The sequence below is a fragment of the Glycine soja genome, chromosome 6 (assembly GCF_004193775.1).
Source record: "Glycine soja cultivar W05 chromosome 6, ASM419377v2, whole genome shotgun sequence".
Classification (NCBI taxonomy): domain Eukaryota; kingdom Viridiplantae; phylum Streptophyta; class Magnoliopsida; order Fabales; family Fabaceae; genus Glycine; species Glycine soja.
In genome coordinates, this window is record NC_041007.1 from 47,343,483 (window position 1) to 47,369,883 (window position 26,401).

At 32.5% G+C, this 26,401-nt stretch overlaps 3 protein-coding genes and 1 long non-coding RNA gene across 4 annotated transcripts; 2 read left to right on the forward strand and 2 right to left on the reverse strand.

The window, feature by feature from the left end:
* Window positions 1-1,482: 1,482 nt before the first annotated feature.
* On the reverse strand, window positions 1,483-9,559 carry LOC114417371. Its single transcript, XR_003667737.1, has 3 exons — window positions 8,600-9,559; window positions 1,839-2,445; window positions 1,483-1,753 (listed from the first exon to the last, which is right to left on the reverse strand). It is a non-coding gene; the product is annotated as an uncharacterized LOC114417371 (long non-coding RNA).
* On the forward strand, window positions 3,650-7,446 carry LOC114417363 (disease resistance protein RPM1-like). Its single transcript, XM_028382533.1, has 2 exons — window positions 3,650-6,670; window positions 7,117-7,446. Exon 1 carries the CDS (start codon window positions 3,802-3,804, stop codon window positions 6,631-6,633), a length of 2,832 nt encoding a protein of 943 aa, XP_028238334.1. The 5' UTR covers window positions 3,650-3,801; the 3' UTR covers window positions 6,634-6,670; window positions 7,117-7,446.
* A 946-nt stretch (window positions 9,560-10,505) lies between the features above and the next one.
* On the reverse strand, window positions 10,506-15,024 carry LOC114417370 (dr1-associated corepressor homolog). The gene is made up of 6 exons (XM_028382541.1): window positions 14,737-15,024; window positions 13,434-13,506; window positions 13,216-13,309; window positions 11,809-11,943; window positions 11,657-11,714; window positions 10,506-11,323 (listed from the first exon to the last, which is right to left on the reverse strand). The coding sequence occupies exons 1-6, from the start codon at window positions 14,767-14,769 to the stop codon at window positions 10,838-10,840; spliced, it is 879 nt and encodes a 292-aa protein (XP_028238342.1). The 5' UTR covers window positions 14,770-15,024; the 3' UTR covers window positions 10,506-10,837.
* A 9,038-nt stretch (window positions 15,025-24,062) lies between these two features.
* On the forward strand, window positions 24,063-24,974 carry LOC114416382 (zinc finger protein 3-like). The gene has a single exon (XM_028381240.1). The coding sequence runs from the start codon at window positions 24,063-24,065 to the stop codon at window positions 24,972-24,974; it is 912 nt and encodes a 303-aa protein (XP_028237041.1).
* Window positions 24,975-26,401: the final 1,427 nt, after the last annotated feature.

Here is a 26,401-nt window from a genome sequence, read left to right on the forward strand (position 1 = left end):
ATGTAGTGCTCAAACGTTCTCCTTTATCAATTGTGGTGTTTCTGGTGCTCTCTAGAGCTCCTCCTCCGATGGTTGCTCTGTTAGGGTTCCCAAACATAGAGAAGGAGAAGAGATTGAAGCCTCTATTCCATGGTCCTACATGTGATGCATATTTCTCCCTCCATAGACATTGTTTTACAAATCCCAATGGTAAAGACGTGCGAAAATTAATCTCGAATCACATATCAAAATTTTACGATAATCCAACGGTTAACGAGTTCGGGATTGTAATTTTACCGAGATAGCTCTGGGTTTCTGCGGGAAAAGAAAAGTTACAATGCGAAGGGTATTTCTCTCAGCTCCAACATGTTTTCATAATTCCCAACGATGAAAATGTTAGGGACTCAGTTTCGAACTTGGTGCTCAAATTTCACGATGATCCAACATAAGTTCTGAGATCGTCATTTTTGTGGAATAGGTTTGGTGGTATGCGGAAAAAGATAGGGTTTTGAGAGGGAGAGAAGGAAAAACGAAATTGAGAAGAATAGGAGGCTGAGAACCTATCGTCAATCTGAAAAATGGTAGTCTAGATATATTTATAGTTACTTGCATCCAATGAAATGTGAAAGGCTTAATTTATATATATATATATATATATATATATATATATATATATATATATATATATATATATATATTGCTTTAACTTCCACGGCATCTGTGCATTATGCAATTGTTTATAATCTTCAAACCGTATTTATTCTTGTTTATAACCAACTTGCTGGTGAGTGATCCTCGATTATGAAAAATGCTTACTGTTGACCGCGAAGTTTTGAAGAAATGGTGCATTGGTATAGCTTTGAAATCCACCCTAGATATAATAATAAGTTTAAATTAGTTTTTTTTCTTCTAATTTATTATTTAGTATCAATTTGATTTTTAAATTTTTTTTAATTTGGTCTTTTAATTTTTAAAATCGATCCATTTTTCTAGAAAATATATATTTTGTGATAATTTAAAACCCTTAGTGACAGTTTTGAATCGCTACAAAATATGATTTCTTACCATTTATATTGAAAGATCAAATGAATTGATTTAAAGAATTAAGGACCAAATTTAATCCAAAAATAACTAGAGGACTAAATTAAATCTAAAAAATAAATTAGAGGAATAAAAATCTAATTTAACATAATAATAAAATAATTAATGTTCCAAATCTTTAAGTGACAACTTATTCAATGTTTATATTTTAAAGTTAAACGTTAATCCCTCTTTATTTTTAATTTAAGTTTGATAAGCTTCCTTGAAATTTCCAAATAGCATTTGATTTGTCCTAAAGTCACCTTTGTTTATTGTTAGTTCTTTAGAACAATCGGGTATTTGATCATGAATACTTGACTCGGTGTTGATGCGTAGGCCTTGATGCTTATCTATTTTGCTTGTCTATTTAGAGGTGATGTTTATCTTAATTAATGGGGTCCTTCAGGATGGATTTATGATGTCGCAGGAGTTTTGAGTTTCTTGAAAAGGTTAAACAATATAATTTTTTTATCAACAAAGGTTAATGTTATTAGTTTTTGTTAATAAGAATTTGAACAAAGGTTAGTGTTGATGCGTAGGCCTTGATGCTTATCTATTTTGCTGGAACTCCCCCACCTCCTTTCACAATTGTCTTTCACACACTCTCAACAAAAAATTGCCACTCTATGAAGGGGTTCCAATCCATTTCAGACACCAACTGCTTCCATGAAATTTTAAGAACAATGCCCAGGACCTGTGAATTTGATAAGAGTTTGAATTAATATCCAAGAACAATATACAGAACTCAACCCTTTGGCCTTTGATCAACCTTGTTTTACCTTGGATATGAAGTAGACACTATTATGTGGAACTATGTGTTCATCTCTCAAATAGGGTTTCTTTGATTGCCTTCACAGAACTAGTACTTAGGTTACAAAATGTGTTCGGAAGTACTGCTAGTACTAAGTTACAAGTGTCAGCACCTTCCAACTCCTTTGCTCTCTAGTTTCATGACAAGTTGCAGCATAGTAAGAATCTGTCAGTTTAATATGTAATAGAATTCATATATTGCTACTGACACCTTCAATCAGTAGAGATATTTTCCCCAAATCATCATCTTTTAGGGGATGAGATAGAGTAGATGACTTGGAAGCTTGGGTGGGACATGTAAGGATGAGAATTATGGCTGCAAGCCATTTCAACAGAGAAAATAAGAAGTGTCTTGAGCACTTGAAGCATGCTAAACAAATCTCTGATCCTCCAGATCACAAGGTAGCTCTTGGAGGGACATAAGGTGGAATTTTGGATCGCTTAAGAGGATTGGAAGGCCTTAATGCCAGTAATTGTTGATCCCCCTTTCAAAGTCTCCAATGCTACTTGGCTCTCTGAAGAAAGGGATGAAAGCATTGGTCCCAATGCGACCTTTCTTCTTCTCTCTTGTGCTACCTGCTATATTGTATTAAATGGTTAGATATGTAGATCTGCAGAGCAGTTATAAGTTCATATGGGTAACAAAACTTGCTGCAACTTTAAAGGCAGAGACAAGTGAACACTGACTTCCAAATAATATCATGCAGATGTTGTTTTATGTTAGATTTCAGCTTAAAATTAATTGACACCAAATTAAGTTGTCCAATAGATATTGACTGGAAAAAACATCCTATTGGAACTTACAAGCTCAATTGTTTTGGTGCTGTCTGATGAATTTTCTGACCTTGGTGTCAGTTTCTCAATTTTACAACTACTGTCTGTCTTTTTGTAGTCTCCATTTATTGGGAGACATTGCTGCTATTTTGAGCTGTTTAGCCCCTTAGTCTAAGGAGTGAGAAAAAAATGGTGCTGTCTAACACTCAGCAGTGAACTTTAAAGGTGCTTATATGGTGGTATCTTTAGATATCATCAGTTCATATCATCCAGACTCTTTGAAATCTGCTTGTGCTAGGAAAATTGAGCCTTGTTTTTCAGTGCAATCGAGAGGCTGCACTTGTGGAGGTGCATATTCATTGGATTTCGATTCAGAGTGTGTTAAAAACTCAACACCTTATGGAGGTTTAAAATCATCAAAATCTGTTTCATAGCATTTAAACGTTTTGAATTACATATTTTCTGGCGGCATTGAACTGCTAAAAAACGAGCCACCACTAAAAGTAATAAAATAATAAAAAAATTTATGACACATCATTATTTAACAATCAAAATAAAAGGAAGGACTAAAACTTAGAGAAATATTGTTGATATTTGTATAAAGTTTCTATTTGTAATAAAAAGTAAAGTAATCATAAAATTTTATTAGAATATATAATAAAAAAAAGTTGTAAGACTTTGAGCATTTAACGAAAAGTTTAGAAACTAAATCAGAAATCTAAAAAATTTAAAGACTAAAAACATAATTTATTTTTTAATAATTAATTATTTTTAATTAAATTATAATTAACTTAATAATTCTACATATTAAAATTATTAATTAATAATCTAAAAAAACTAAAATCATTCATTTATAAAAATTAAGGAATTGTTGAATTTATTGCTAAAATATCAATATGAAACCCAAAACTTCGGCCAGAAAACCAGGGGCCCAAACAGAGGAAAGAATAATTATACCTTTATGCAGAAGGCATAATTATAATATATGTATCTTTTCATTGACTTTTGAGATTAATTTTCCTTGGCAGCATTCACAAATAGAGTAAGCAAAGAAAGAAAAAAGGCAGAAAAAAAAAAAACACCATACCTTCTGAAATGCTTATGCTGCATACATGAAAACAGCATAATTGCAGAGTAGCAATAGGAGATAAGAGTGAAATGGCAGAAACAGCAGTATCTTTTGCCTTAGGAGAAGTTTACGAAATCCTAAAGGACGAAGCAAAGCTGCTAAGAGGCATCCACAAAGACTTTTCAGACATCAAAGATGAACTAGAAAGCATTCAAGCCTTCCTCAAAGATGCAGATAGAAGGGCTGCAGATGAAGCAAACACCAATGATGGAATAAGAACTTGGGTGAAGCAGGTCAGAGAAGCATCATTTCGTATAGAAGATGTAATTGATGAATACCTCAGGGTGATTCATGTGGTCCAACATCTTGGATGTGGGGCTTCAATTTGCAAGATTACACACCTGATCAGCACATTGATTTCTCGTCATCAGATAGCAACAGAGATTCAGGACATTAAATTGTCACTTTCTGTAATTAAGGAAAGAAGTGAAAGGTATAAGTTTCAAGTTTCACAAGAACAACCATCAAGCAGCAGCACTGGAGGGATAGAAGGTAGTAGATGGCATGATCCTAGAATGAGTTCCCTTTTCATCGAGGAAACTGAAATTGTAGGATTTGAATTGCCAAGAGATGAATTGGTTGCTTGGTTGTTGAAGGGCACAGAAGAGCGCACAGTAATTTCTGTGGTAGGGATGGGAGGACTTGGAAAAACCACTCTTTGCAAGCACGTCTTTGATAGTGAAAATGTAAAAAGTCACTTTGATTGTCGTGCTTGCATCACAGTTTCTCAATCATACACTGTCAGAGGGTTATTCATAGACATGATAAAGCAATTCTGTAGGGAGACAAAAGACCCTCTTCCACAAATGTTACATGAAATGGATGAGAAGTCATTAATTTCTGAATTGAGGCAATACTTGGAGCATAAAAGGTATTTGATATTCTTTGATGATGTATGGCATGAAGATTTTTGTGACCAAGTTGAATTTTCCATGCCTAATAACAATAAAAGAAGCAGGATCATAATCACCACTAGACTGATGCACGTTGCTGAGTTTTTCAAGAAATCCTTTCCTGTTCATGTTCACAGCCTACAACTGTTGCCTCCAGACAAAGCATGGGAACTCTTTTGCAAGAAGGCATTTAGATTTGAGCTAGGTGGGAAATGTCCAGCAGAGCTTCAAGGTATGTCAAACAAAATTGTTAGAAAATGTAAGGGGCTACCTTTGGCGATTGTGGCCATTGGTGGTCTATTGTCAACAAAATCTAAAACTGTGTTTGAATGGCAAAAGGTGATCCAAAATCTAAACCTGGAGTTGCAGCGTAACCCCCATCTAACTAGTTTAACTAAGATTTTGTCTCTTAGTTATGATAACCTGCCTTACCATTTGAAACCATGCCTTTTGTATTTGGGTATATATCCAGAGGACTACTCCATTAATCACACAAGTTTAACTCGACAATGGATAGCTGAAGGATTTGTTAAATCTGATGGGAGAAGAACTATAGAGCAGGTTGCAGATGAGTACTTATCTGAGTTAATCTATAGAAGTCTGATTCAAGTCTCGAGCATAGGCTTTGAAGGGAAAGTTAAAAATTGTCAAGTCCATGATTTATTACATGAAGTGATCGTAAGAAAAATGGAGGACTTGAGTTTTTGCCATTTTTTGTATGAAGGTGATGATGAATCAGCCACACTTGGAACAATTAGACGCCTATCTATAGACACTAGTTCCAACAAAGTGTTGAAGAGCACTAACAACGCACACATTCGTGCTATTCATGCTTTTAAAAAAGGAGGACTGCTTGACATTTTTATGGGTCTCTTATCTTCGAAGTCTAGGCCTTTGAAAGTACTCGACCTTGAAGGTACATTGTTAAGTTATGTTCCTAGTAATTTAGGGAATCTTTTTCACTTAAGGTACCTAAATCTAAGGAATACTAAAGTACAGGTTCTTCCTAAATCTGTTGGGAAGTTAAAGAACCTAGAGACCCTGGATATAAGAGATACGTTGGTTCATGAGTTTCCAAGTGAAATAAACAAGCTCAAACAGTTACGACATCTTCTTGCTTTCCATCGAAACTATGAAGCTGAGTATTCTCTGTTGGGATTTACAACTGGAGTTGTAATGAAAAAGGGTATTAAAAACTTGACTTCCCTACAAAATCTTTGCTATGTGGAGGTTGAACATGCAGGAATTGATCTCATCCAAGAGATGAGATTCTTAAGGCAGTTAAGGAAGTTAGGCTTAAGGTGTGTTCGAAGGGAATATGGGAATGCAATATGTGCTTCAGTGGAAGAGATGAAACAACTTGAATCACTTAATATCACTGCAATAGCTCAAGATGAAATCATTGACTTGAACTCTATATCATCCCTACCCCAACTTCGACGACTTCATTTGAAAGCAAGACTGGAGAAGATGCCTAATTGGATTTCAACACTTGAGTTTCTTGTTAAAATAAGGCTGGCTTTATCCAATTTGAAAGATGATCCGTTGAGATCGCTAGAAAAGTTGCCAAGTTTGTTGAAGGTTAGTATTTGGGACAATGCCTATGATGGTCAAATTTTGCATTTTCGAAGTGGAGGTTTTCCAAAATTGAAGGAATTGTATCTTGCTCGGTTGAATAGAGTAAATTCTATCCTCATAGACAAAGGAGCTTTGCTTTCTCTTGAAAATTTTAAACTTAACAAAATGCCCCATCTCAAGGAGGTACCCTCTGGCATCAAAGCCTTGGATAACCTCAAAGCTCTTGATTTCCTTGACATGCCAACTGAATTTGTTGAGAGCATTGATCCACAAAATGGACAAAATTATTGGATCATCAATCATGTTCCCCTTGTATTCATTCGCCACTGGATTGGCCCAAAACTCAATGATTTTGAAGTCCGCACCATTCGCTTGTTCTACAGGGAGTGATAAACAAACTGATAATGCTTTGATGTCTGAAATGAAAGTACGCACCCTTTCCTCGATCATATGTTTGTCTTTTTACTGTTTTTTTTTTTTCATTTTCCTGTTTTAATTTTGTTTAGGGTAAATTACTCTCTCCATTTTAAGATGTGTCGGAGCTTCCTAGGTCCTTACACATACTATATTTAATTCCTTTTATTCCTTGCCATAGGGACCAAGGGGATTAAAATAATGTGTATGGGAATAAAAGTAATTAAAAATTGTATGTGTAGACTAGAGACTAAAAAGAAAATTTTTCAAGTATAAAGATTAAAAGGGAATGTTTTTGTAACTATAAAAATTAAATAAACAATTAAATTTTATTAAAAAAATAAGTGAATAAAAATAGAAATGAGAAATCAAATAGGATTTACTATCATTTTAGACCCTAGGCTTTTTAGAATTTCTGTTTTTAGTTATTGAACTTTTTCTTACCTGTGTTTATTGCAGGTTGTGGGAGCTGCTCTTTAAAGCTTGTAAACATGACTTCTTCATTTGAATGGACATTTTCATTTTCAAAATAAAGACAAAATTAATTTCTTTATCATTAGTGGATTTGTTGTGATGAAGGAACCTTCTGTTGCTTCCGATTATTTTGCCTGTATTCTAAACTTTAGTCGGCCTTCTCTTGGCCTTGGAAGGCAAATATGAGTTTTTTTAAGCAAAGGTTGTCGAATTACTCTTTAAAGTTTGTGATATAGATTTGACAACTGCAGTATCTTTGTTATTTGACTGGATTAATCTGTTGTGTTGCTGGAATCAACTGGTTCTTACCAATTATTCTGACTGTCCACTTTTTTTTTTTTATCAGAGTAAAATTAGAAAAATAAACCGAGCATGAGATTTCCCAAGCCTGTAAAGAATCTATAATGTAAAACACTACAATAAAATCTATAAAACAAAAATTTTAAAGTTAGTATAGTAAACAAAATGTGATTGTAAGAAAAATCTACAGAAATTATAATCACCTTAAGAACAAATTTCTTTTTCAGTAGAATGTTTTTCTCATATCACATAATTAGATAAAAAAAAAAAAGCCAGCATGCCCAAAAAAATAATGTTATAATCACAAAAGCATAATTTTAAATATACCATATCAGTTAAGAGAACAGTAGAATCAGGTTCAAACAAGAACTAGCTACCAGTTAAGAGGACATTCCTCATCAAGACATTTTATTTTTCTTCTTTCATGGTGTTCATTGTAGGTTGCTGGAGCTGCTCTTTAAAGCTTGTAATCAAGACTTTTTCATTTGAATGGGCATTTTCATTTTCATAGTAAAGAAAAATGTAATTTCTTTGTTATTATTGGATTTGTTGTGACGATGGAACCTACTCTTACTTGCCAATTATTTTGCCTGTATTCTAAACTTTTGTCTGCCTTCTATCGGTTTTGGAAGGCATATGTGTATTTTTTTTTTTTTTGTGTGTGTGTGATGAAGATTTGATAATTGCAGTATCTTTGTCATTTGCTGGATTAATCTGTTGCGTTGCTGAAATCAACTGCTGTTTAACAGTTATTTTCACTGTCCACTTCTTGTTTTTCATTTTTTTATCATAATAAAATTAGAAAATTAGAAAAGTAAACAGAGCATGAGATATCCCAAGCCCTGTAAAGAACCTATAAGAATATCTGTAAACCAAAAACATTTAGTATAGTAGACAAAATGTAATTGTAAAAAAATCTATAGAAATTATAATCAGCTTAAGAATAAATTTCTTTTTCAGTAGAATGTTTTTTTCACATCAAAGAAACTAAAAAGAAATAATTTACAGAAAGCCGCGTTTAATAATAAGATAAATAGCCAGCATGCATAAACAAATAATGTTAAAATCTCATAACATACTTTTAGATATACCACATCAGTTAAGAGAACAGAAAAATCAAGTTCAAAGTAAAAGAACAAAAATGGTATCTATGATCAGAAAAACTCACACCATGGAAGAGAAACATTCCATTAAGAAACATCTGATAGCAGATCCTTTTCTGGGTGTGGGTTTGGCTCATCTACCTTAGGAGCTGGAGCTCCCCCACCTCCTCCCATAACTATCTTCCACACACTCTCAACAAATCGCCACTCAATGAACCAGGGGCACCAATCCATTTCAAACACCAATTTCATCCAACAAATTTTAACTATGTCCCGGACCTATGAAATTGAAAAGAGATTGAATTAATATCCAAGAGCAATAAAATAGAACACACCCTTTTGCCTTTGATCAATTTTTTGTTACCATGTATATTAAGTATACCCCTTTTGTATAATGGAACTATGAGTTCATCTCTCAAGTAAGGGTTCTGTGAATGCCTTCGCAGAAGCCCCCAGTTCTTGAAAATGTCCCTATATATGTTCTGAAGTACTGCTAGCGCTGAAGTTACAAGTACCAATACCATTTCATTTTAACTCCTTCCCTATCTAGTTGCATATGACAAGTTGCAGCATAGTAAGAATATGTTAGTTTAATATGTGACAGTATTCCTACAACAAATACAACTGACACCTCCAATCAGCAGAAGTCTTTTCCCCAAATCATCAAGTTTTGGGACAGCAATCCAAGTCATTAGTAACTACAGGCTCATTAATCACAAACTAAAATATTTATCATCAGTGTCACAAAGTGATCTTCTATAATAGTTGGAGGCATGAACTGAGCAGGGATGGGATAGAGAAGATGACTTGGAAGCTTGGGTGGGACATGTAAGGACAATAAGACAGCAGAATATATTGATTGCTTCAAACCATTTCAACAGAGGTGATAAGAAGGGTGTTGAGTACTTGAAGCATGCTAAATTAATCTCTGATCCTCCATATAAAGGCATCTCTTGGAGGGACATAAGATGCCGTTTTGGGTCATAAGGTACAGTAATTACCCAATGCTGGCCACCGACAAAGGTGGAGATAATGTTGGAGCAATTAGGTGGTGGTTGTGGTGACTATTTTAATATAATTTTTTTTAATAAAAAAATATAAACGAAAATTTCAAGATATTTGATTTTATTGATAATTTTTTTAGAGATTTTACTGTTAAATAAAATTTTAATTTAATTTTAAAATATTTTAATCTTAATCTTTTAATTTAATTTAACTAAAAATATATAAGCAATTACTTTTAAAATGATGAATACCTCAGGATGTTCCAACCTATTGCAAGGCCCTGTATTTTTTTAAAAATATCATTTTTTTAACAAATATATATTATTAATTTTTATCTAATGAATAATATTTTGTATAATATGGTGTTATGATTATAATGATATTATTTATTTTAAAATATATATTATAAAATAAGAAATAATAGTGGCACACTTTTTCTAACACATACTCTATAATTGGTTAAAATTTATTTAAAATTATAAAATTATAAGAGGTATTCGTTAAGGGAGGAACGAGACTCACCAAAATTTATGATTTCTACGCTAGTAAGTGCATTGCTAACATTTGTCTTGCAAAATATATCTTAATTTAAGTTTTATTCTTCTTTCATTCTATAATTTAATTATACACAATGATATATAACAATAATAAATCAAGTCGACTCGATCTTGTTCCAAAGGATCAGATTCGGGTTCGAGAAATTATTAAATTTATGCTAATTTATCATTATATTTCATTCATTTAAAAAATTGCCAAATTAGAGAATATTTATAAGAAATGAAAATTTTACCCTTCCCTTCGCTCCAAAACTTACACTCACAAAAATCCTTGAGGAAAATATTCTCCATCAATTAGATGATGCTTTTCAAATTCGTTGTTTTTTTATGTAGTCGACATCCATTGAGATATTTTTTTCTTTCCGATTGAGGTGCAGAAAAATAGAAAACTATTTTATCAGGCAACAAATATCTTGAATAACCCAACATGATTAATTCAGCTAATAACCAAGCTTTACGAAGAGTTTGATCCTGAACTAGCAAGGTGGTTGTCAACTAACAACATCCATTTAAATCTAAAAGTGCATGAGGCTAACATTTCTATTAAGAGAAAAGCTACATCTGCTAGCTACATGAGAACAGATACAAACCAGAATAGACAAAGAAGAGAGAGGGTTATCAGATACTTTGCATGGGAGACATACAGTACTAGAGGCTAGTCATCATAGCACTAGTACGTACTTACTCTGCTACTGTTACCATGAGCTTCCAGCAGAGTTAATCCCCCAAAGTGTATGTTATTTACCCTTCCTCGTCATAATCTTCTTCGTCCTCTTCTAGTCGACTACCTAGGTTTGCAAGCTGCATAGTGTCAATGCCCATCTTGTCCACATCAGATAGGGACCAGCCTGGAATTTCTTCATGTTTAATCTCCATGGCAGTGTCCATGGAAGTGGGCTCAGGCAATGAAGCCGGAACAGCTGTGCCAGCATTTTTGTCTTCGTTTTCATTTAAGTTAGCATTCAGATCAATGTTGCGGAAAGATTGAGTACTTTCCTCAGAAATCACAAAGTTCTCCTTTGGTAACTCCTTGGATTGTGGACCATTATCTATTGGCACACTAGTGTTAGGAATATCATTGCTACTTTGCAGAATAGAGGTGCAAGGCTCGGATTCAACCTGCTGATGACAGATATCTCTTTCAATAGTTCGAGCCCCTCGGCCACGGCCTCTTCCTCTACCTCGGCCTCTTCCCCTACCAGGAGTGCCAGTGTGGCCCAGCTCACGCTATAATAAAACAAAAAACGATGTTCACCAAAACAACAGAAGTCCATGACTAAGCCATTTTACACACAAAACACCAGTTCAGAATAAATTTAATGAAAAATATTACTTTAAAAGAGAAACAAAATATCCACTTAAGATCACATACTTGTAGTAATTTAATCATTACAAAATTGGAGATTAGTGAAACTTCAACATTATAACTAGATATAATTCAATGGTAGAATTAGCAGAAATCATTTTCTGTGAGGGGTTATGAGATGGTGTAAGAATGGTATTATTAAAGAAATATAACTAATTATGAATTATCCAGGTTTTTCATGAAAGTGCAATTACCATCTTACTCCTCTTAGCCTCTTCATCACTGTCATTGCCGTCGTCACCAACAGCTTTCCTGGTAGAATGTAGCATTCGTAACTGCACTAATTGCTTATATGGATAGTTAAATCAGAAGTATAGAAAAAGATAAAGGCTATTGAAATTCAAACCTTCTCTTTGGAAGTGCACGATCATCAGCTCCAGCCTCTGAATGGCCATGGCCATGGCCATGCCCATAGTCAGGAACTCTGCTGACAATGTCTCTTAGAAAGTCAAAAACACTATAACTTTGTACACAATGTTTCCTGCAATTTTCATTTACCACTGGTTAAACTAGGCTTGCTGTATATTCAACCTATAAATGAGATGGAGAAACAGGAAAGAGAAGTGGTATTATGTCATACATTAAACAGGTCGCGAATGTTATATAGTTTGATTTAACAATGTCAGAGAAAGTGAATTTTTAACTCCTAGATTGGTTACAGGTCCCCATTTTTTTTTGGAAGGCTACAGGTCCCCATTCTTCAGCTCTATCAACTACTCAGGGTTTTTAGTTAACATGGTGTCATGCAGGCTAGTGATAGTTATCTTCAGTTCAAATATAGCACAAGATACGAAAGGAATTACAAATTGCACATACATTAGAAATGTAAATTATGAAGTCACCTATTTTTCAAGGCAAAGATGCCATTTTTGTAGTGGTGGACAAATTAACAAACTCTGCACATTTTTTCCCTTTAACTCAACCATTTTCAGCTAAAGAGGTGATTCATTGCATGAATTTCAATCCTCAATTATCTCTGATAGAGACCAACTTTTCATGAGTCATTTTTGTAAAGAATTGTTAGGAGGGCAGGCACTCAATTTCATATGAGCACCACTTATAATCCTCAAATGGATGGGAAATGGAAGTAGTTAACTGATAACCAGAGGCATAGTTATGGTGCTTGACTGGAACAAAGCCAAAACAGTGGGCCCTTCACTTAGCTTGGGCTGAATTTTGGTTCCACACAAATTACAATGTTTCTACAAAAATGTCCCCTTTTTGTGCTATGTGTGATCAAGAACCTCCCTAGTCGCTAAAGGAACAATTATTCCATCTAAAATTAATCATGTTAATCGGTTGACCCAACATAGGGATGACTTGCTGCATGAGTTATGAGCCAATTTAGTTAAGGCCCAAGACCAAATGAGAAAATATGCTAATCAATTAGAGGAACAAGTTTTCTTTTTATTCAACTATAGGAGCATGTTAAATGACTTTTTCCGATCAAAAGCACATTTCAATAAATTCTCATAAGAAATCAATTAAGAGATATAAAACTTAAAAGGCTTAATATGTAGGAAGATTTTATCATACATAACATGGAACTTGACCATCTTTAACCAAGTGATGAGGACTAGGAATTTTGCTACCTCAATGTTTAATAATTAAACAAATTTCAGCAGCGTCAAATAGGCCAAAAAAATTCTTTTCAAAAAAATAAATAAATAAATAGGACAACAAATGGACACACTTCAATCCTAAAGGTTTATTGAAGTAAAAAAAACTACAGTAAAAATATTCATTGACTTACAAATGCAATGAATTCATGGTCTTTGCTCCTCTCTGAAGGGTTACTTCATAAGTGCGGTCACAAAGATCTTGCAAAAATAACTCCAGAGCTTTAGCTGTAAAAAATTCATGAATGATATCAGCAAAATACGAGGGAGCCGAGAAAAAAAAAATTATTTATGAGGGAAAAGACTGAGCTGTGGCCATGTGCTGGCTAGGTAGTATGTAAAAGCAACTTACAAACTAAAACAGGAACTGCCAACGCTATCTTTCCGACATCCTCATCTGCTTGCATTATCTTCTTTATCCGAGCCTGCAAATTATTGTTTTCATCAGATACATCATTCTTTTCAGATATCTTTTTCCTTAAACAATGGAACAGAAAAGAGGAAGTATTGGAATCTGAGTTATATTTTAACATTCCTATCTTATTGGTTAAGAATAATATGATTCAACTGAAAACTTAGTTTCCATTTCATAGAATCTAATTCACCACCCCACCCCCTTCCCTTTCTACATTTTCAAATATGATGATTAGTATCTGTTAGCTACCTAATAAAATAAAGGGTACAAGAAGCAAGGGAAACAAAGTAATCAGAAGTATTATTAATTAGACATTTCTTCTATGCTGGGAAAGCATAATGCTGTTGTATGTTCTCCCTAACTAAAAGTTAAAAGCTTCAGAAATTAGTTCAATCTAATCTTTAGGATAGCAACGTTACATAAGAACAGTGAATCAGGATTCAGGACTCAAAATATCATGTTACTATAGATTTGAAAAAATAATATACTTGCTACCTATTCTTGGCATTGACACATAAAACAGCAAACACATGGTGACAGGCACGACGAAAGGCATAACCATTTAGATAAATCGTATAGACCATTTAAAAATCATGATGATAGTAAGGAATATATCCAAGGACTATCATTAACCAATAAAGTATTGTACATGCGTACAAACACACTTTACATAATAAAGATCTTTGCTTCAGCAAAATCAACAAAGGAGCTATCATATTTCTAAACCCCAACCACCGCAGATGGATCACAGGATTCAAGAAAAAGCAATTTGCTTGCTGCAAATTTTCACTTCATAAGAACAATTCAAATAACTAAAACTAGCATCATAAATCACCAAAAACACCCACATGAGTATAATCACATTTTGTTTTGTAAATGGCCAATTGTATCATCCACAGGAAACAATTCTGTTCGGGTCAGTTAGGACTTAATGCGAACGGAAAAACTCTGATTTTAAATATTTAACGCATTTTTTTTATTGGTACGGAGTATCTACCGATTTTATCATGACTAATCTCCGTCAAGTAACCTGACTAACCACAATAATTAACGCATTTGAATACTCAAACTCGAGGTATCAACTAAACCCATCTACTTCAATTGTTAACCCCCAAACAGATAAATTCCCAGAAATCATACTAAATTACAGCTTTACCCAATTAATTAAAACCCCAACCCAGAAACTCCCAATTACAACAAACTCAATTGTAACTGAAAAGTGAAAAAAAAAAATACTTACAGCGGGGAAACGGGTATCGAGCTTCTTCCGCATGGTATCGAATTAGGGATCAATCAGGCACAGAGGAACGAAAACCCTCGAAAAGAAGTAGAATTAGAAGAAGGAGGAGGAGAATTGGAAGCTGAGAATAGGAAATGACGAAGCGGAAGACAAAATCAAAGGAAGCGTGCGTGCGTGCGTGGCGATCTCTCAGATCCGAAGGTGGCTCTGGCTGTCTCAGAAACCAACGAGGTTCTATTACTATTGATTCAGCGGAGTATTCGTCCGTACGAGTTTGACGAAGAAAATATTAAAAGAAAAAAAAAAACAAAGAAACTGTTGCGAAGATGACGATAGAGAGTAAACGGCTGTGAGGCTGAAGGATTCTGACAGGCCAATACATGGACAACACCTGGCAAGTGACAACAGAAAAAATGATGACAGCAAATATGGGTTGTTGAAGGATGTTGGTATGTTACGATACCATACAACAATAATTGAAATCCGATAAAACCATTCGTTAGGTTTGTACTCTAGTACCAACAACAACCGGGGTTGTTCATAAATCAATCCAAACCCATGTGAATCAAAAAATCAATAAGCAAGTAAATTAGAAATCAAATGGATCAAAAAAATTTTAAAAAATCAAAATTTTGTATTCAATTGGATCGAATTTTAAATTTGAATTTAAAAATTAATTGAATCTAATCCAAATTCAACTTATACATGTATATATATTTCTATTCATAAATTTATAATATCATTTATATTTTTATTTTTATTTCTTATATATTTTTAAAATTATCATATAACTTATATATATTTATAAAAATACATTTAATTAAAAAATAATATCTATTTGAGTTAAGATGGATAAATTGTTAGTTATATAGTGATACGTAAATGAAATATTTAATATTTTAAATTATTTTTTATTATATTTATTATATATATATATATATATATTATTTCTTATTTAATATTTTTTTTAAAATAAAATAAGAATAAAATTAATTTAATTCAAACTGTTTTAAATTAGATTAGATTAGATCGAATTAAAATTTTAAACTAAATTGGTTGGATGATAAATGAGCAAAATTGAAATGATTGGATTAGATAATTTTTTCTTCAAACTCATTCCAATTCAATTTGCAAACACTCCTCCCAACAAGTGATTTGTAGGAATGACATTAGGCTCAAATCTCATAGGAATGACACGAGGCTCAAATCTTAAGTATGTTATGGATGTAAATGTTAATTGATGTTTACAGTGAAATCTTTGTTGTAGAACGAGTATATTTCTTTATAATTATGTGTCACACACAAAAAAATTAGTATGTTTTATTTATTTTTTTAAAGGATTTTAGTATGTTTTATTGTATGGGATAAATATATATATTTTTGTATAAATAAAATTTATATTAATAAACATTTTTATTATTAATAATCATCGTAATTACTCGATTTTGGGTTTAATCACACTTAAGGCTCATCACTCCTTCCTATGAGTGTATTCTACGGGAATCGAAATAGGTCATTTCTATAAATCAATGTTCATTGTCTCGAACAAAACCAAATCATTCACAAATGGATTGGGTTGAGTTGGGTTACAAAAAATTGTGAAAATCGAACTAAACGAACTGATCAAATTTGATTGGATTAGGTCCTAAATTTAATCAAAATAGATCCAAACCTGCAAACACCCTTACACACACATGTAGGAGAATGCTAATATCCATCTTAGCTAGAGTGCATTTTGAACTATTGGTTGTTTTATTTTTCAAAATTTAAGGATATTATGATATTTTATCATTTAATTTAAAAATAAAAATAAAATCTTTTTCTCTTTCCTATTTATTTATTTTCCATGATTTTCTCTTATATATATGAAATTTTTTTATTTTTTAAGTTAAATGATAAAGTATGGTCATGCTCTTGAATTAACTTTTGAAAAACAAAAAATTCAATGATTTTGTACTCTTTTTTATGTTGAATACTAATGCACACCAACTAGGATGGATATTAGGCATTCCCCAAAAAAATATTTATATTTTTCTAATTTTATGACTAATCATGATAGTCTAACATAGAGTAATAAATCCTAATTCAACATATCTTATATTAAATTTGTTTCAAATTTTATTTAAGAATATTGAACTATTATTTAATTTTATGCATAAATTTATGAATTTATTGACAAGTTCTTTTTAATATTTACTTTCAATTGTGAACCAATATTTCATGTTGTTTGGTACTTTAATTTAGTAGTATAGATTTGGTGATGGTGGTTAGAATATATTTTTTAAAATTAAAAACCAAATTCATAAAATATTTTTTCTTGATTTTGATAATGAATGTAAAACTAATTGAAATTGTGTTAAAAACCAATTCATCTCCTTTTTTTTTAAACACATTTTGTTTTAAAAATTACATTTAATAACGAAAAAATTGAAAACTTGCAACCACCTTGAGTGGGACCTTATGTTTGTAATGTTATTCATTTATGATTAAGTTTAGATAAATCGATGTTATGTTTGTTTGTTTTAATATTATATGTGAATATTTTTAATGTTATGTTTGACTTATTTAAGAGTAAATTTTCAATTTACTTGTAATAATTTTTAACAAGAATAAGGATTGGATAGAATGGTTATCCAGGTGAGAATGAGAGGAGATGTGAGTATTTTAAATGTAGGTATCGAGATGGATATTATAGGATATATCCTACTCATTGTCATTCCTAATTAGATATCAATAGATGATGAGGAAGAAGAAGAATAAAAAGATGAAGAAGTTGAGAAAGCTACTCAAAAGTAAGAGCATAAGCCTTTTTGGGAGAAAAGAAGAACTTTGAAAGGTTCAGAAACTTGCTGGAGAGAAACCATCCTGAATATTAGAAAGAAGAGGATAAAAGGAAAAGAAGAAAAAGTATCTCAAAAATCAATAGTTATAATTAACATCAATAACTTCAATTACATAAAAAAGAAATTATAAATTTAAAAATGTTAATTAAAAATAATAAATAATAAATGCACATAATAAAATGCATTAATTATATTTTTAGTTTCTAAACTTCTAAAAAATAATTTTTGATTTTTGAATTGTTATTTGCTTAGTATTCTTCTAGTTTTACACATAAAATTAATAATAAATATTTTTGTTAAACTTATTATTTATTAAGTAATTAATTATTAAAAGTTAGACATTTAAATAATTGTGTAAATAAAAATTTCAGTCCCCTCTAATACATTCTTGGATTTGTCCCTGCTTGTCATCTATTGTTTTTTTTACTGTGTACTTGTGTTGTTAAATGATGATCTGTCATTAAATTTTATTATGTATTAAATAACTTATGATGGTTAAAAAACAACAAAAATGTTTTCTCTAGTTGATTCTCACAATCCCAGATCACAAAGATCCATCAACTTACTTAGATCAAGGCATGCTCCTCTTCTCTAACCTTATATTCTTCCTCTAGTTACTTTATCTAAACTCATTTTTCTCTTTCCCTTCTACACTCTTCCTCTCTAGGCACACTCCCTCTCCTCTCTCCATAATCGATTTTCCTCAAATCCAAATCATCTTCCTCCTCAAAACCCTAACCCCCTAACTCAACTAAATCTCTGCCAAAATACCTTCCCCCTCCCCACACACCACTGCCACGCGCTCTAGTCCTCCAACAATGCCTTCTTCATTTCGTAGTGGATCCTAATCATTGACCTCATAACCAACATGTTACCTATCTCCAAATCATCTTCATCGCCAAACTTCAAATCTTCCCCAACCTAGCTCATAGTCACAAACAATTTCTTCTTTGATCCACAAGGAAACCTAAACATGCGCACAATCGTTCACACAACCTTAACAGGAACACTACCAAACCAAAGATGAGGATAACTGCGCAAGGTACGTGCTAGATTGGAACTTGACACGCGTGAGAGCCACCATAACAATGCACCGGCTGATTATTCGCCAACAAATGTAGAAAATGCGATCTTAAATACTTGCAAAACACAAAGGGCTCAAAATAAGTGAACACGTCCAGATCTGAATTCAGCGAATGTGGCAAAAAAAATTGTTATTCATCGTGACACATGTGATTGATTGAAGAATCTGCGAAGTGCATTTTTGTTTCTTGCTGAAATTGAGAAGAGAGTGAGAAAACAATGAAAAGAAAAGCTGAAATTGAGAAGAGAGTGAGAAAACAATGAAAAGAAAAGTAAGGTTCTGCTTGGGTTTAAGTGCTTGCACATTTGATGAATAATATTAGGAAATATCGATACCTTATGTTTATTATTTGTTGTTGATTTGAGGTTTGCGTAGGATGTCTTTTAATTTGATGGATCTTTGTGATTTGGGATTGTAAGAACCAAGAGGAAGCAATTTCTAACGATTTTTAATCACTAAAATTGTTTAATATATACCTTTTTAAAAGCTTTACCATGAAGTGGATCAGTAAATCACCAGAAGGGGATGAATAGTGAAACTTGAGTGATAATGACTTTTTCTGCAAAGGAGCATGCAACTTTTCAAAGTTACTTATGGAATACTGCTATAGAAGCTCCTTGAAAATATCAAACTCTGGCTAATGTAGATTATTGTTTTGTCTCCTCTAGAGAAAAGTATATATTGCTTCTGATATTTGAAAACTATTTTGATCAAATTTTTTATGAATTGTATCAATGATATATCACCTTTATAAAATGTGTTAGAGAGTGTGATGCTACACTTCTCATCTAGGTAATTCCTTCCCGAATCAGATTTTTTCCACTGTGCACCCCTTGAATAAGTATTTCACCCGTGAGAACCACTATTTTTCAGTAGTCAAGAGACAATTTTGCCCTCATCTTCACCGTTAGATATAAAAAAAAATAACAATACAGATTTAAAGGTAGTAACTGAATATTTATTTGGTTAAAAGATATATTAAAATAAAATTATATATGAATAGACTATTTTAACCCTACATTAAAAGCAACAACTTGTTTCCATGTCCTTCTCGGAAAAAAGATCGATGGCATGGTCGGTGAAGCTGCCACACATCAAGCAACGATCGTGCTTGTGATTTCAGCTGTGATTATACTTTTGTGGGATGTGACCACAAATTGCGGTGGAGGCAAATGATTTTTAGGGTTCATGGCTATGGACATGGTTATCAAAATCGCATTTTAAATAGTAGAATTGTTCAATTCCACGAAGTCTCAGCGAGTTAAAACGAGAGCAGAATCAAAAATCAGAATGAACTCAGTCGAGTTTGCACAGACTCGGGCGAGTTAAGTTAGACTCGCCAGTCTGTGTCGAGTTTGTAGGTTTGTGAAAAACTCAAAACGACGTCGTTTCATTTGCATTTCATTTTCTGTCTTCCTCATTTGTGGGTTTGTGTTGCAGCTGCTTAATGGTTATTTCATTTTCTTTGTAGTTTCTTCCTCCTTGTGATGTGTTCAATGCCGGAGTTCGATGGTGAGGTGCGACGGTGAAGGGATCCTCCGCGAGATGGTGAGGTGCGACTATGCGAGTTCAATACTAGGTTTTTTTGGATCCCTTCACTACCTGACTAATGTTTGTTTCTGTTTCTGGGATTTTGTTTTGTTGTTCATCTTCAAGAGTAATGTTCCTTGGCATTTGGTGTGAGTTTTGCTGGTCATTTGGTGTGTTTCTTGTTGTTGCATTTTGGTATTGTGTTGGACTATTGTCTACTGTTTTTGCAACTACGAGACTAATTGATTGTCATGTACTGGATTTTATCATCGCTGGGGAAATGAAAAGTTACAGATTTTCCCATATTTGTCAAAATTCTAATATTTTAATATTAATTGAGTAGAATGACATATGAGGTATGAATAAATTATCTTTTGTTAGTTACTTCTTAGTATTAATGTCTCTTGCGTTTTTATAAATTAAAATTTGAAATTACTTGAGGTTAAGGGTCAAATGGTACTTTAATTCCAAGCTACGTCAGTTGTTAACTTCTTACCACATAGAAAAATAGAAACATGAAATTCTTCACTCCTATCATTAGTATTTTGTGTTTCATGGCTGGCCAGATTTGCTGGGGGATCATTTTTGCTATTGGAGCTTCTATTTAGTTTATGTATGTCATATTGGCCATAGACAGGTATTGACCTCAAAGGAAATTAGTCTTGGTAAATGACCAAAAATACTCCTTTGTGTATGAAGAAACATTGTGGATCATAAGATAGACATTGACTTTGGATGTTAGTATGGTATGATTAAAGAATAATTGACCATTGTTTTGTTTTTGGGTATCAATTCATTGTTGTTTTAGAACTGGAAAAAAAAGGGTGGTTTTTTTTCCTCATAAACAAATGGTATGAAAATAGTTATTCTTTGTATGTTAGTTTATCTAAGACTAAAAGTCAACAATGCATCCTGATTTAGTTTTCTTCCTTGTGGTGGTTGATTAGCATATTTTTTGTAGGACAATATCATTGTTACATAATGTCCTAGTTTGAATATATTAGAATTGGCCATATCACTGCTATATATCACTGTTACATATAGAAATATTAGTATATTTTTTAAATTAAATAAATTCTTATGAGTTTAAGATTTAATTTTATGAGTCAAGTTTATGGAGTTTTCACACGTGTACGTAGAGTCGTGAGTCTAATAATCTTAACTATGGATAACAAGAAGGGGAAAGATAGCGTTCACACGAAAAAAGAAGGATGTTCATATTATAGTGATGAGTTCACAGGAGACATTTTCATTGCCGGTGTATTGTAAATTCAAAATCAAATTCACAATTTAAAATCCTGAACAATCAATCACAATTACAAATAATAAACACCACAACATCGTTGCAACACAACAACACGACTTCAAACCCCAAATCAACAATTAATGCAATATTATTAACTTAAAATCAACACAAAACACAACAACGCAATAGTAACTTAAAATCAACAAATCTCTCAAAAATTAATCAATTCATTCCAAATTTAAAACCCCAAATCTAATTTATCTTTACAATTCAGAGCAACAAGGATTCAAAAAAATAAGCTAACAAAAACAACAATGTTCTGTGTGCATGAATACCACATGGAGACAATTTTTTCACAATTGGAATACTGGGTGACGTCCTCTTCTACGTTGATGAGGGAGTTGTGTTCACAGAGCACCTTCTAATGGCTTTGAAGGCTTTTTTTCCTGTTTCTCTCTCTTTCAACGGTGGTTCCAAAAGATTTTGGAGAAGAAGCAGAGTTCACTTTGTGGGTATAATAGACATATATACATTACAAATATTATCATAAAATAATATTTAATTTATTTTTTTGTACTTTCTGGCACTATTCACTCTGAAATTTATATATGATCCACTGGTGGACCATTTCATACACTAGTTCATCGTAGAATAATGCTCCCTTGAATCCAATGCCAAGTAGATGCAATAGCTCGCCGAGTTTGAGATTCACGATCTACATCAAGTGTATAAAATCTAGTTATAAGTGAAATTCATCGATCACTTGCTGGTGACTGGTGAGTTCCCCCCAAGTATTTTACCATAAATCCTCATATTATTTCATAGGCAAATGCTTAGCACACTGAGGAAAGAATTAAAAAAATTATTAGAATATGTAAAACGGTATTGTTTAATGTTTTTTTCCTATAATTTTCATAATAATTCTTGTATAATTTTCACAATAAATATGTTTTTCTTTTAATTCCTTAATCAGTACCTAACAGCATACTGATTAGCAATATCATATTCCTTAATCCCTTACTATATAGAACACCCCCAATACTTCTAGCATTACTCACTAATAATGCGATCAACTTCATTAATTATTCAAGATTTATACAAACTTCTAGAGTCTCACATTCTTTTTCAGTGTTACAAAATTTGTTGTATCGTAGGTCCTTAATATGAAAAATGAACTTCCACAAGTATGGCAAGAATGTTACTGTAATTAGAAAAGGAATGTGGGTGAGTCCTTGGAACTAAATTTTGCGAATTTGGGCTGCTGAAATTTTGTGTATCGTAAGTCCTTAATGAAAAATGAACTTTCACAAGTACGGCAAGAGTGTTATTGGAATTAGAAAAGGAATGTGGATGTGAGTCCTTGGAACTAAATTTACAAATTAGGGCCACTGTAATTTTGTGTATCGTATGTCCTTCATTGAAAATGAACTTCCACAAGTATGGCAAAAATGTTACTGAAATTAAAAAAGGAATGTGGGTGAGTCCTCGGAACTAAATTTTACAAATTGGGGTACTTAAGTTCTGTGTATCTTAAAGTCCTTCATGAAAAATTGAACATCCACAAGTATGGCAAGAATGTTATTGAAATTAAAAAAGAAATGTGGGCGAGTCCTTGGAACTAAATTTTGCAAATTAGGGCCACTGAAATTCCAAAACCTAAGCCATTAGAACAGTGATACAGATTTGTTGTTGAATAAAACGAAATTGAAAACAAGCTTTTAATTTCTCTGAGGAAAATTATTGTTAGAATAAATTATTTTAGTTTGATATGGGTTAGAGGTACTCATTCAACTGGGTTTCTCTCACAAAAACTACTAGTGAAAAGATATTTGAAATTTTTAACCTATTAGGAAACAAGGGATTTGTTAAGACAATATCGAGCATTAATGAAGCCCAAATTATATCATAAAATTACTTCCATTGGTTTTTCCACATCAGAAGCTCTTGACGCCTAGGTAATAACTTCAACAAGTAATTTCTAAGTTACCGTTTTTACTTTGACATGAAATTTGAACTACATAGAAGTTGTGATGGTATTATTTGAGTAATTAGCCACATGCCCGGTCGGGAAAGATTTGAATTATTTGTGTAATTATTCTCCACACATTAGACCGTGTAGTTAAAATCATTTTTTAAAAAAATATAGAGCATTAATGAAGCCAAAATTATATCCCAAAATTACTTCCACATATTGATTTTTCGGCCACAGAAACGCCCAAGTAATTTTAATTCAACAAGTAATTTCGAAGTTACCTATTTCGCTACTCGGATAGACATAAAATTTGAACCACATAGAAGCTATTTGAGTAATTAGCCTCGAGCTGGTTATGGAATGACTTGAACTACTTAGTAATTAGACGCGTCAGGTAGTGTAACTAAAATCATTTTAGGAATCTTTATTTATGCTAAGATCATGCCCAAATCGATGAAAGCTTGCTCATACCTCTTCAAACTTTCGGTAGCAAAATGCAAAATAATAACTCCAAAATGCATGATATCCCGTTTCTCATTCAATAAAGATATTTGCATTAATTAAAATCTTAAAATAAATAAACATGGTAATGCCCTCTTTTCAATCCCTCTCCGGCAGATCCAAAATAGTGAAACATTTCTCCTTTGTACAATGGCATCATCACACTTTTTGGAAGGTTGTCCCTCCGAAGGCTCTAGCATCTCTGCCACCTCCGAAGGCATTTCCCATAAACCAAGTGCTGAAGAAGAGAAGAATCATGATGAGGTGACAACTATGAAGGAGAAGGATGTCAAATCTGAACAAGATCAGGCTTCCAATTCCAATTCCCACATGGTGTTGGATTTTGTTAAGCTATCCAAGGATTATTCAATTCGAGGGTCGAAAGTGGAATTGGATTTTTTCAATCCAATGAGCTTGGGGGGTTCATCTTCTTCTAGGACTAACAACAATGAAGGAAGAGATGAGAACAACAATGAAGAGAAATCATCTGAGGCTAAGACTTTTTCTTGCAATTTTTGCAAGAAAGAGTTTTCTTCATCACAAGCTTTGGGAGGACACCAAAATGCTCACAAGCAAGAGCGTGCTCTTGCCAAGCGTCGCCAAGGGATTGATGCTGGTGCTTTTGGCAACCCTCATTTTCTTTATTACCCTTATCATCCCACACACTCCTTTTATGGATCATATAATAGGGCACTTGGGGTTAGAATGGAGTCTATGATCCACAAGCCTTCGTATCCTTCACCCTCACTAGGTTTTAGGTTTGGTCAAGGGTGGTCAAGATCACAAGAGATGCTAAACCCTTCTCTTGATAGATTGAGGATGGAGACTTTGCATGCAAATAGTGGAACTAGGATCCTAGGGAGTGATAATACTAATTTGAGGACACAAGATGATCGTGGTACTATTGGGCACAACATTCCATTCCTTGGAGAATCTTCTACAAATGTTGTTACGAAATCAAACTCAGCCCCATTGAGTAACTTGGGTGGTGATCATCCCAAGCAAGAAGCACCCTCTAGTCCTGATTCTTCTGATGAGATTGATTTGTCACTTAAGCTTTAAGTATTGATCTTGTTTTTAATTTGGATAATTATCAATGTTCTTGTTTAATTCAATATTGGTACTCTCTCGTTTGAGTTATCTGGGGCTCTACGAAATTTTAGTTGTCAAATTATATATTTTATAGGAAATTATTAGTGCAAATTGTGTTTTGTTTTATTTTTCTTTTTCCTTTTCAATTGTAGATGGGTGATGTGATATTTGAGTTTATTAGCTCATTGTTATGAGTTTTTTTTTCGTACAGACTTTTGATACCTATGACAATTAAGATGGTGAAGCACTCTTGTTTTATTAATATTTAATTTATCAATCACTAGCTGTGATCACGGTTAAGAAAGGTTTAAGCTGAGCTAAGGTCAAGTCATCCAAGCCAATGTTTCTTCATAATTATCCAAGCCATTTTTATGATATAGTAGTATTTTTCAAGCAGACTCAATGAGCTCTTAAGCAAATTATTAATGGTTGTTTTGTTCGGATCTGATTGAAAACAGTTATTTTTCTTTCATGTTCATTGATTAAAATATGATGCATGATTAAAATGTCACGCACTCTCGGGTTAAATTTTTTTTTTCTGAAATGTTGTCAGATCGATTTTTGTTGTTGATGACTGTAATTGTTTTTTAATTAGGGAACAAAAATAAAGACACATGTCTTAGTTCACTAAACAATTTGGATCGGAATGGCCTGATGGGATGAGATAAAATATTCCTTTTTATTTGTTCAGAATGACTTTTTAAACCCTTCAGTTTAGATACATAAAATGAATTCGAAATAAAGTTAGACTAATTTGATTAAAATGATATGAATCATATGCAGATATATATATATATATATATATATATATATATATATATATATATATATATATATATACTTTCTTTCTTTTTTATGATTTATCACCTATATATAATAATTTTATTTCAGTAAAATATGATGATAGATATATCTTCTAGGAACAATAATTTTTATGTTTAATATTTTAAACTTGATTAAAACCACGATTTTTTAACCAAAATAATTAAAAATGTTATTTTTCTGTTCTTAACCGTTTAATCATTAGTTTGTTTGGAAGGAGTCTTTAGGGATTTTTTCACGTAAATAATACAAAAAAAAATAAAATATTTGCACAAATAATACAGAGAGAAAAATAGTGACCTGAATGATATAAATTATTATTCATGTTAACAAATTGGTTCCTGAAAAATCAATTTTTTTATGTGAACAATATTTATTTTTTGAGTAAGATTTTTTTTTATAATACCACGATATGATATCGGTCTTCAAGGAATCAATTTCATAGTGTGTTTATTTTTTTTTCTAACCAATGTCATGAAATTGGTTTCTCAAGAACCGATCTCATAGCTTGGTTTTTTTTTTGTTATTTGTTTTTAATTTAATTTTCTTAAAATTTTTTAATTTTTTTTCCTTTT

Excerpts from the sequence above, each read along its gene's own strand:
- LOC114417363 (XM_028382533.1), top strand. The coding sequence starts at position 3,802 with ATGGCAGAAACAGCAGTATCTTTTGCCTTAGGAGAAGTTTACGAAATC.
- LOC114416382 (XM_028381240.1), top strand. The coding sequence starts at position 24,063 with ATGGCATCATCACACTTTTTGGAAGGTTGTCCCTCCGAAGGCTCTAGC.
- LOC114417370 (XM_028382541.1), bottom strand. The coding sequence starts at position 14,769 with ATGCGGAAGAAGCTCGATACCCGTTTCCCCGCT. Across the intron at positions 11,944-13,215 it reads ACCATGAATTCATTGCATTT|GAAACATTGTGTACAAAGTT; the intron begins GTAAGTCAATGA and ends TGAAAATTGCAG. Across the intron at positions 11,324-11,656 it reads AGGCTAAGAGGAGTAAGATG|CGTGAGCTGGGCCACACTGG; the intron begins GTAATTGCACTT and ends GTTTTATTATAG.